The sequence below is a fragment of the Chrysoperla carnea genome, chromosome 3, assembly GCF_905475395.1.
Source record: "Chrysoperla carnea chromosome 3, inChrCarn1.1, whole genome shotgun sequence".
Lineage (NCBI taxonomy): Eukaryota > Metazoa > Arthropoda > Insecta > Neuroptera > Chrysopidae > Chrysoperla > Chrysoperla carnea.
The window spans coordinates 29374915-29387341 of NC_058339.1; the positions used below are offsets into that span (position 1 = coordinate 29374915).

Below are 12427 nucleotides of genomic sequence, written 5' to 3' on the forward strand. Positions count from 1 at the left end.
TTTGTGAACACGGTGTATGTATAATTTATGTGCATAATCCTAAATATATGCAAATAATATGCTTGTATTATTTCGTATATGATATCTATAAATTGAAAATAAACGAAATAATGTATTTTTAATTCCAATTATCACGAATGAAATTTGGCTTCAAAATTACATTTGATGTCATGGCATTGATAGCAGACCATAAATAATTGATAAAAATTAAAAAATTTCTACCCATTTAGGGCAGGTACCTATATATTTTTATGTAATTAACTTATTAATTTATGGAAGGAGGAATTTTTAGGAAATTATAATTTTCCATGGCGGAATAAAATGGAAAAGGTATGGAAGTTGTACTGAAAAAGCACGAAAACTACACCTTTCTTTTTGTACATATGTCTGAATATATGCATAAAATATAAAAATATTTTATAATTTTATAAATTTTTTTTTAAAATAATGTACATTATTATTTATTGTATTTTTGTTTTAAAAGTGTTATAAATTTATACCAAATATAATATTTAAACAATAATATCTCTATATTCTTGTGTCTTATTTAGAAAGTTAATTATAAAAATATGAAAATAATTTCTTTTGTTTTGTTTTTACCAAATTTTTTTTTTACACATTTAAATTTACTTTAAATTTTAATTTTACACATTTTTATTGGAGATGGAAACAACCAATTCGTACAGATTCAAAAGTAAAAAATTAAAAGTGGGATATATAGCGAAACTATAATATTTTCTCGCCTTTTTTGATATACAAGTCATGTCTTGTTTGATAGAAGATTTTAATAAGGAACATTTGAAAACAGATATGACACGGATTCTCCATTATGAGTTCTTCGGACTGCTTCCGCAAACATCATGGATACATCAATACACTAGAAAGAAAATTATTTATTAAGTTTATGAAATGTTATAAAAAATGAGCTTATAAAAAATTAATTAAGAGGATAATTTGGATTATCTTTTCAATAGACTGTGAAGGGAGATGTCTATTTTTGAAGAAAATTGTGAATATATTTTCATAGTTAATCATTTTATCAAATTGTAGAATTTAAATGTGAAAATATTTAATTTACTCCAATTAAGTGGATTTAATTTTTTACACCCCATCCACCAGATAGTTTTAATTTATTTTTTCATGAAAATAAAGTCTAACAAAAACTTAGTTTTGAATTAGGTAGAGGGGTGGGACGAATGTTAAAGTTAATAATTCAACATTCGTACATGCATTTTTAGTATCTTTTCCTTTGGGTTCTTTAACCCAATATCTTGACTATTGATATTAGTTTTATGTATTCAATTTTTGTTTAAAGTTTATAACTTTAAAAAAACAGCCTTTATATTGTTTTACATAAGATTTTATTAGAACTATATTATTTTTGAACGAAAGATACGTGGAATGCCATAATTTAAAAACTATATAGCACCAGGAAAGAAAGCGCAACATTTTCGAAATTTTTCTCAAATAAAAATATGGTAAACATGTCATATTAAAGTCACACATCAGCTACAACCGAATGCCACTTTTCAAAGCCATTAACAGGGCCCAAGAACTATAAATGACTGTAGTAGAAATATCCCATGAACTTTGAATTTTCTAACAAATTTTATACACAAATAACTCATACCTGAATTTTAGGACTATCTTTCATATGGCTATCTTGTGGAATCGTATTTGTAACAACTACAGCTTCAAAATTAGCCATATTTATTCGTGATATAGCTGGACCCGAAAATATACCATGTGTTAAAATTGCATATACTTTAGTTGCACCAGCTTCAATTAATTTTTCAGCAGCATGACAAATTGTGCCACAAGTATCAGCCATGTCATCAACCAAAATAGCAACGCGGTCCTTAACATCACCAACTAATACCATAGAAGCAACTTCATTCGCCTTCTTTCGTTCTTTATGGATAAGAGCAAATTCAACGTTTAATCGATCAGCAATAGATGTTACACGTTTTGCACCGCCAGCATCTGGTGAGACAATAATACTATTACGCCATTCAACAATATTTTCTTTAATCCATTTTAATACAGCTGGTTCAGCGTATAAATTATCCACGGGTATATCAAAGAAACCTTGAATTTGTGATGCATGTAAATCCATCGTTATAATATGATCTGCACCAGCTACAGAGAGCATATTTGCAACCAATTTGGCTGATATTGGGGCTCGACTCTGTTTAAAAAATAAAAAATTAAATAAATACTTGTTTTTCGAAGAATTTTCTTTTAAATTTTAATAACTGATTCACTGAATTCCTGCAAATCTGGTTGAATTTATTTATTTTTAATTTTAAGGTTCTCGTTTGAAAGCGCTGTCATAAGAATGAGCTGAAAACGCAACGAGCTTTCTTTTTTTTTACCGCATCGCCTTTAAAACTTGCTAAAGTCGCCTCTGAAAGCAATAAAAATATTGAAGGTTTTTGTTTAAATTTTTTTAACTGCATAAACCGGTAAAGGGATTAGTTAATGGGTAAGAATAATAAATTTCAACTAGATTGGCAAATTTTTTCATCAAATGAAAAAGTATTTCACACTACGATAAACAACTAAACTGAAAAGTTAAAAACATTGCAAAAATTGTTAATAAAAGCAAAACATGATTAGTTGAAGCAATAAATGCATTCATGTTAACAAAATGGTTGAAAAAAAAATTTTTAAATGTACAATTTTTTCAATACAAATTAGTATTCAAGTATTATAAATCTTCATAAAATTCATTTAAAAAAAGGCATATTCTTGTAATTTTCAGCAACTTCTACACCTTATTCAAAAATCAAAAGTCATTTGATTGAATTATGTATACCCCCAGTCGTTAAACTTCTCAAAGGCGTCACATTGCGATTAAAAATAAATAAAGTCATTATGGCCAAATACGTACATAATAATGAGTAGATAACGACTGGTTTTCAAACTAACACTCCCCCTTTATTTAGGAAAACAACTAACTCACTATACCTATAATAACCTCTGATTAAAAAGTATATGGACTTGAAAAAGGTGTTTTCATGAAATTAAGCTACGGGGGTGTTAAGGTTTTCTTAACCTTTAATCTTGAAAGCTCTCTATTTGTTATATTTTATTACTTTATTCTAAAATTTATCCTTGTGGCCTGTAATGAAATTTATTATTTAACTTCGATTAATAAAAATAAATGATTATTCGAGTTATTTTATTCGGCTGTATCCATTTACTTTTTTATCAGGGTTAATTTAAAACAAACTCAAAATAACCCCCCTCCCATCTTCTCAACCTTATGGGATACTTAACGACGTATTTTTTTTTAATTTTTACTGTACTTTTTTTAAATTAAATCAATTTCAATTCAATTTTTCATGTTAGTAAATTTTTTTAGAAAATACTAAAGGTAATAACTATTCGTTTCAAAATAGTAAATGCCCTTGGATAATTTTAGTACTTACTGTAGAAAAACCGGATGTATTCACCTGAAATACCCAATGTAATAAATAAATTGAATTTTGCAGACATAGTTAGTTTTTATTCACATTCCAAAACAAGACATTTTTTTAATAACATAAGGTAATAGAAAGGGTATTGAGTTAAGGTACAAGACAATTTTTTTTTCAGTGCTTACAATTTCAATTTTTAATGTGCAGAATGAATTATAACGAGCGTTAATTTTTATAATTTAATTTTGGTAAAATAAATACAATTTAATAGTTTCTCTAACCCGTAAAAGTCATTTTGGGTTGAGCTTATTTACAGATCTTAAAATAAACTTCCCTTCGGTATGTCTACAAGAGCAATGAAATCCAGTATACAGGGGGAGCAGGCCGAAAGGGAGGAAGAAAAAATGTTTATTAAAATGATCTCCTTTTAGTACAAAAGCCAAATAAGGGTCGATTTTCATCTATCGTTGAATAGATATTAAATAGAAAAATCGAATGATGTAAAAATCATTAAAATTTTTCCACGCGTTTGGCCTCTAGAACGCCGCGAAAGACCAAATATGCATACATAGGCTGAGAATGAATTCGACGAACTATGTGAACTGGGGTATCGTTGAATAGGTATTTGAACTAAAAAATGTAAAATTTAATAAAATAAATTAAAAAATCAAAAAACCCGACCGCGTTAAATAAAAATCAGTAGTTTACATAGTGTATTTAACTTTAAGTATCCATTAAAATGTAGAACGACTCAAATCTTCTCAATAATGGATCCCGACTTTTAAAGTCGTTAGGTAAACTACTGGACTTGTTTTTTTCTTTACAGTTTTTATCTAACGCAGTTGGGTTTATTTATCGTTATACAATTAAACGTAAACGTGGATCAAAACTACTGATGTAAGTTTAGGATCACTGTTTTGATTCATTTTCCGGGCTAAATATAGGTCTATAATGAATGGTTTAAATAATTGTCAATTGCCTAGCTGCCTTTATTACGCAGAATTAACAATTGCTTATTAAATTACAAATTTTATCATTTTTAATTGAAATAAATAACTTAAGTTATTCGATATAATAATTATCAATAAATTAATAAAGCTCGTAATTTATATTACAAATTACAATGTTATTGAAAATAATCATAATTTTATTGAAAGGTAATCAATGGAAATTCACAAAAATAAGAAGTTCATTAGGTCAACGCATATTAACTGTTATAATCCGGTCTACATATTATCAGCTGATTAGATGTTGTTGTTAATTATCATTACCCCCATGGACTTGTTTATTTTGATTATAACATATTTGTTTTATTTAAAAACCGTACAAAATAAATGATAACCTCCACATGTTTTCTTGATGGCAAAAGGTTAAATTAAAATGATAATAATAATTTGAAATAAAATCACATTATTATTTCATTAAATTTAATAATATTAAATATAGCAAATTTATTATTTATTAATAATAAATGATGTAATTTATATTTAAATTTCAAAATAATACAATATGTTTTGTACAGTGCGTTATAACAATTTAGATTAGGTGGGTGAATGCTCCCCATAAGGTTGATTTATGTTTAAAAGAGTTATACAGGATATATGGATCTTATAATTAGCGAATTAGAAGACTATGAAAAAATACAGTTCACCGTTTAAAATTTGATTCAAAATATAGAATTTCATACGGTCGTAATCTATAAATAGTGCAGGGTGCTAAAAAAGGTTTATGTTCGAAACGGAGCTATTACTGGTAAAAGGAAACCCCGTTTTATCGAATGTTGGATGCCCCATTACCTAAAATTTTCTTATGTAAGAAGTTATCTAACAAGCTAAAAATAATACCTGTACAAATTATCCAGGGGATTACGGTGAAGTAATATAGTTATCACAACGGTTTTGAGACGTGGGTTCACGGTCTAAAGATTAAATAATAGCGCACTTTTTTTTTGTAACACTTTGTACATTTGATATATCCACCATTGCTTTAAGAAAACTTAGTACGTATTTAAATTAAAACAACAGATAAACTTAAATATTTACTTAGATATGGAAAATTATTAACATAATTTCTAATCAATTTACACTAAACGCCGTCAACAATAAAATCTTAGATTTGAATAATTTTGACTGTATTTAACTTAATCTAATTCAATTTGTTTGGATTCTCGATATGAATTTTATGGGGTTATGGATTCAAGTTCATAGAAAATTTTAAAAGTAGTTTCCGTGACATATTTATAAATCGAAAAATCTCAAAGACCTGCAAGTTTTAAAATTAACATTTTCGAAGTACTATTTTTCATTTAACTCCAGTATAATTCGCCTATTTTTAAGAATTTTTCAGAATCTCAAATATAAAGGGAAAGATCGTCTATTTTACAATGATTGTAATTAAAATTTATAAGATGTAATGATTATACTATAAGGGGCCGTTGGAAAATAAAATTTTCACAAAATAGCTAAACCGAGCGTTTCCAAGTTTACATCATTTATTTAATACATCAATTTCTCGGATTTAATTGTTGACTTTCCAAAATTGAATGTTTTTATCTAAATGAAAGTCTAAACTTTATAATCATTAACAGCAATAATAATTGCGAACTACTTTCATAGTTATACATAATTAAACACAAACACGGCGCTTTTTTCGCAATAAACAACACTTTGGGAATAAATTAAAATCATTATTTACCTTAAAATCTAAAAATAAGATATGTTTGATATGTTCAAAAGAATATAGCAAATGTGAGATTTTCGAAAGAGTCCATACTTGGAAAGTACATCCGTCCAGAAAATTACGAAAAAATTCATAACGAAAAATTATTTGTTGTTAAAAAGGTGCATTGACTTGTTTAAAGATAAATACTGCTTTCCTACCCTCCAAGTATGATACCTCGTCACTAAAATTGATTCAACATTCTAAATATTTAATTTGTTTATTGTTATTCGATTCTAATAATCGAGAAACACAATGTATTATTATTTATTATCTAAAGTTTAGATTTCCTCTAAACAAATTTTCAGATATTAAACAATAATAAATATTCTAACTAAAAAAGTTATAAACAAAAAGCATTAAAGGGTTATTAAAACCCTACTGTAACGCCAACAAAAAGACAGAATTTGATTTATTAATAAATAAAAAAAAAATTGTTATATCAAATAAATTTTTTCATCAATTAAACAATCAAACAATAATAACGACTCATCATGTACAATGCATATTTTAAAATTAGTCGTTAACCTCCCGCCTAAAGAATTTCAAATTTTATCCCGCCAATTCCTCCCTTGATCACTAAGGAGGCTTTCTTAAAGATTGGCCCATTTTTGTGCTAGATACTGGTTTAAATGATAAAAATATTTGACATTTAACGCTGTTGGTTTTTTAATAAATGCGTATATCTTTTTCTGTTGGTACAGTAAACTAGAATAACCCATTGAATATAACTATTAGTACAGAATACGGTATAAGGTCGACCTACACCCAGTTGATAAGATTGGTTGATAAATGCACCTATGATATAGCTTGTCTATCGGAAAGTGTTCATGGCTATTTTTAATTAAATTAATTTTAATCAATTTTGATGTAACGGTTTTTAAGGCTATACCATTATTTTCGTAATTAAATTATCGCTTTTCTGATTCCAATTTCGATTGGTTACCTATATTGACTTACCTGTTCACAAGGTATGAACAGATCTATATCGATCTGTTAACCAATCGAAATTGTTATCAGAAGAACGATAATAATAGTAAAGAAAATAATGTTGTTATGAAAAAAAAATTATTAAAATTAATTTAATTAAAAGTATCCATGAACACTTTTCGATAGACAAGCTATCATAGGCGCGTTTAAAAATAAATAAAATTTCATAAAAAATATGTCACATCTGGTTATCAGATGGGTGAAGAACAACCTTATACCGTCTCTTAGATTATATGCTTCGCCCCTTTTATTTTCTCAACATACACAATAATTTATGCAGCCCAAAATATTAAGTATGAATTAATGAAATTGTATTAAAATCCCGAATATGATATATTTTTTAAGCTCAACCTTGAAATTTATATAATTTTACCCTGAATTTCCAATCGTTTGATTTCATTACAATCTTGGGTTGATTTTTTGTTTTTCCATCCTCTCCATTACCTGTCTAGAAGATTTTTCAAAAAAAATAATATAAATATTTGATATTTAATTTATTGACCGGTATTGTTTGTAAAATTACTTTCGCCGATTTAAATCGGATTAAAAATACCCTGTTGTTTAATGAATTTAATTTATGAACATTTTCCCAAAGTTGCATGAAATTTTGGTTGAACGCATGAAGACAATTATTGCTATGTTTAACCCTTTGCAATCCATCAATTCACAATTATTTTGAGAAGTAATTAAAAATAAGTGGAAAACGAACAATTGGCAAATTTTTGAAAAACCTTATGTTAGAAGAATTCAATTTTTATTATGATTAAATTCTATGTGAAAATAAAACTAATTATAAGTCACCCAACCATTTCAAATTTTTATGAAACATTCAGAAAACATGCTCTTTGAGATTACTTGAATTATTTTTAGAAGAATTATTTTTCTTGTTCTTAGGAGCTATTAATTTTTAATGTATATTACATTAAGTTTGACCACATTTTGCAATGTCATCCGAATATATTTTTTTAACTAAGCCAAACTATAGACCTTCGTATTCATATCTAATTTACATTTACGAATAAAACGATTGAGGATCGAAACTCTATCTGGCGTTTAGGTTTATCAACTCGCATTTGTTTTTGATTCATTCAGGAGCAGAACTACATTTGTTTTCGTTCGATAAAGTCACTGACCCAGTAAATTATGGAAGTAGAACTTGTAGTCGCAAAATAGGAATATAAAATTTCGTTGGCAAACTCTCAAACAACTAACCACAAATAAGAAGAAAAAAAGATCTTGGGAAATTGAATAAATTCCAACTAAGAATAATCCATTGCCAAAATACGAAATTTTACTAGCCATCTGATCTAGACGGACACGCTCAGAGTTTTGCGTAAATATTTAAAGACAGATAAGGTGTTGACTCAACAAATGCTAGGGTTCGATTCTGCCTTTCGATAATTTTTTGTATTAATCCAAATATTTAATTATTTCTTAAAAGCATTTTTGTTTAAATTTTTTACGAAACTAGTTTTAACCTATTAACCTTTTGGTAGAGCAACAACACTTTACCACCTTGGTAAAAAAGTTTTAATAGGTCAATCTGCACCGAAATTTTAAAGCGTTTTCTTTTTCAAATTGGTTGTCTAGATTTTTGTACATTAGCATTCATTTACCCTTATAAGATGTCCTACAATCCTACCCTAATCCCATTCTGAAGTCAAATTCACAGGTAGTGTCCATACAAGTATAAAACTTCTCATTTGATTAAATCTAAATAAAATTACCAATTATTATTTGGATATTTGGAAAATTGTTTGTCAACATCAATCAATGAAGAAAATTTAAATTTTTTCTCTCTGAAGTAGTAAAGAAAATTTTAATGTAATTAAATTATGTTGATAAACCATCACCGAAGATAAAGATACAAAACAAAGAGGTATATAGAAAAGGGTAAGCAGAACGGCAAAGGGTTAATAGAAAAATATAAAAAGATCAAGGTAGATTTTTGTATATGAAAATATAAATTGTAAATGGAAGAAAGCGTAAGCTGAAAAATAAAAACTCACAAAACCAATAAAGGGACACGACTATTTTGCAAACATTAATTTCATTTATCTCAAAAAATATAAAAGCACATTCATTCTCACCTTATCCTTTTTATCTTGTCTTGCGTATGGAAAACATGGAATAACAGCAGTGACACGACTTGCTGATGCTATTTTACAAGCGTTGATCATAATTAATAATTCCATTAAGTTGTCATTTACTTCGCCACTTCCAGATTGTACAATATATACATCTTCTCCACGAACAGATTCCCCGATTTCCACACTGTAAAAATCATTTCTCTTTTAAAAATATCAAGTTTAGGCGATAGAGAATTAAACATGGATCCACAAATGATTTGTTTCCAAGATACAAAGTGATCAAGTTTTAAGAAAAATTAAAAAAAAAAAATTGAAAACAAACAATTGACTGGGTTAATTGTTGAAATATCATGTATAGACAGTGTTACACTGTCATATTACACACTCATACATGCCATACACACATAACTGATGGGGGCTTAATTACCTAAAGAACTAAGCTTTGTCGAAGTTAAAAACAAAATTTTTCGATTGTCCGAACTTTTTCCAAATATTTTTGAATGATCCTGTACATAGGATCACAATTTATCTACCAAACTTTCTTTTTACAACTTTTTTCAAAAGTACTACGTTTTCAAATGAGCTTGATAATCATATTTAAGCTAACGGTCTGAAAAAACGCAGCAGGGAATTTGACTATTTAATGATATTAATAATTAATTATGCTCGTTTGAAAACGCAGCACTTTCGAAAAAAGTCGTAGAGAAAAAGTTTGGTATGCTCGACAAAAGAAACTCACGAAGTTTCAAATATGTATTAATGATTTAACAAAAAGGATGCTTTCCCGCAGACTACAACAGCGATAATAACAATTTTGAATTTCTGGTTATCGATAAATTCGAATCTTTTGAAAAATTTTATTTGCGATTTTCTTCCGTTATAACGTTTAGACTAATAATTTTCGATTTTCTCAGTTTGTAGCCACTCTGTCCATTTAATAAACAATATATTTATTATATAAATTTATTTATGATAAAAATTTTCTTTGTCGTCATCTAAACTAAATCAGTTATTTTATTATTACGTATACAAGACCTTTAACATTTAAGGTCATTACCAATTAATCTTGTAAATAATTTTAGAATGCTCAAAAATGTAGAAAATAATTTTTATACATTCACTATATTTTTTAAAATTTTCGAAAAAGCAATATTATTTGCAATACCTAAAATACCCGGTTCTGGTCGAGTAATTAATAAATTTATACGTTTTAGTTTGTTTTGTTGCCTACCGACAATGGATGGACCTTACATACCATGAAAATATCGTCTTTCTTATGCAATTTATTTATCTTTATACGCAAATGTAACGATTTTCGCTTTTTTGAGTTAAAATTAATATAGGAAAAGATTTTTAAACAAATCGTAAATTAACAAATTTTTCTGATTGTATAAAAATTATTCCAAGGTTGTTCGGTAGTCTTCAAAGCTTTATTAAAATCCTAATACACACGCTGTTAAAATTTTAAGACAATTTACTGCGCCTAACATGGGATAATTGCAATTAAAAATGACATTTAACACTCCAGTGTCTCAGTTGGTTAAAGCATAACCAATTCCGTTCTTGGTATGAATAATTTACTTAAATATATCTACTCTAGGACCAATTGTGGGGTCCAAGGCAAAAGGGGACCAAGTGCCGATTTCATTGTCTCTTTACTCGGAAATCGCTATATCTCGTAAAGTAATTAATACCAATGTCATTTCATATTTTAGGCTGCTAGTAACCATTAAAACTTTAATTGGAAAATCTTTTACTAAAATCAAGATACATCTCCCTCTTCAATTAAGGTCAGAAAATCCCCATAAAAACGGAAATCGAAATTATCAACTGAACTGAACAATTTTTAGCAAATTTTTTTAAGCGTTTATTATAACGCTGGTCATCGAACCAAGGAGAATCGATGGCCAATTAATGGCAATAATTGAATTTCTATACTTCTACGTAAATTATCCTTAAATATATTTAATAATAATAATCGTATTGTTACGTCACGTTGAAAAAAATGTTTCAATTGTTTTTAATTTTTTTACTCGAAATTATTTAATGCTAAATAGATTTTTACTTAAAAATTATTAATTTAATTAATGTTAATTTTAATTTCCGATGGTTAATTGCTTTATTAGACAATAAACTCATAAAACTTTTTTTATTAATCCAAATAAAAAAATGAATAAATTATTTTTAAGAGCATCAAAATATAGTTCAAATCATCAATTCACCTTGTTCAATTCATCAAGTTAAATTAATTAATAGGTATATAATAAAATTCATTAAATCCGTATAATTAATTAATTTATAGATTCAATGAAGGAAAAAAAAATTCAAAACTTTTATTAAATGTTTTACCGCCAATTATGATTAAAAATTTAATTCGTAAATACAAAATGGTAAAATAATTTTTTAAGAAGATTATAAAATAAATTGATTTAATAACAGGTTATGTCAAAATTAATCGCGTGATACAATAAATATACAATACAGGTGTAAACAGTTTTTAAAAAGCATGCTCCATACAATAAAAAAGAATTGATCAAAGAAAATTTTTTTACATACCATGTTTCTAAATTACTAAATTTCTTAGTGACAACTTTTCCTAAATCGATACCAAGTCGATCGACAATTCGTTGAGCAAGATCTGGATGTGAAGTTCCACTAAATACTTTTATGTTCGGCATTCTGCTGTGAATTAATACACTTGGCTTTTCCAAGTTTGCCCGTAATAAACTCTTAGCACGCACAGGCTCAGATAACACGGGCATAACTGCAAAAACAAACATCCAATCAGCATTAGCGGATATTGACAAAACATATCATTTATAAATTGCGCATGCGAATCAATCAATATATCTATCAAATCAGCTGATGATACGAATTAAAATTTTGTTATCAAAAATAAATTGAAATGAGGCGCGAATGGAATAATTTTTTTTTTTTCTTATTACGACTACTAATTAACTAATTTGTAATTCGTCTTGAATAAAAAAGTTGAACTTTTGAATGTTAAATTTCTTTGATGATGGTTAGTTCACACGTACCAGATTCGTCGTCGTTACTTTCACCGGTATTATCGTTTTTCTCATGTTTATCCATAATATGGTTATTGAATAAAATTTTTTCGTAAACAATCGGTTTCTGCTTTTAAAGCGCACACTATTTAGCGTTGATTTTATTCAAATGTATATGCGTATTGCAGTTATCATTATT

At 27.4% G+C, this 12427-nt stretch overlaps 1 protein-coding gene across 2 annotated transcripts; it reads right to left on the bottom strand.

Moving 5' to 3' along the window:
* Nucleotides 1-500: 500 nt before the first annotated feature.
* On the bottom strand, nt 501-12380 carry LOC123296491 (ribose-phosphate pyrophosphokinase 2). 2 transcript variants are annotated; one of them, XM_044877976.1, is made up of 6 exons: nt 12259-12380; nt 11777-11984; nt 9221-9404; nt 7504-7578; nt 1631-2188; nt 503-877 (listed from the first exon to the last, which is right to left on the bottom strand). In XM_044877976.1, the coding sequence occupies exons 1-6, from the start codon at nt 12311-12313 to the stop codon at nt 785-787; spliced, it is 1173 nt and encodes a 390-aa protein (XP_044733911.1). In that variant the 5' UTR covers nt 12314-12380; the 3' UTR covers nt 503-784. The 2 variants fall into 2 exon arrangements, with proteins under 2 accessions (XP_044733912.1, XP_044733911.1); XM_044877977.1 differs by lacking the exon at nt 7504-7578 and having other exon boundaries at nt 501-877.
* Between the last annotated feature and the right edge of the window lie 47 nt (nt 12381-12427).

Bases quoted from the DNA above. Each gene is read 5' to 3' on its own strand.
- LOC123296491 (XM_044877976.1), bottom strand. From the start codon at position 12,313: ATGGATAAACATGAGAAAAACGATAATACCGGTGAAAGTAACGACGAC. The intron at 11,985-12,258 runs GTACGTGTGAAC...TTGTTTTTGCAG, and splicing joins AAGTAACGACGACGAATCTG to TTATGCCCGTGTTATCTGAG. The intron at 878-1,630 runs GTATGAGTTATT...TTTTCTTTCTAG, and splicing joins AAGATAGTCCTAAAATTCAG to TGTATTGATGTATCCATGAT.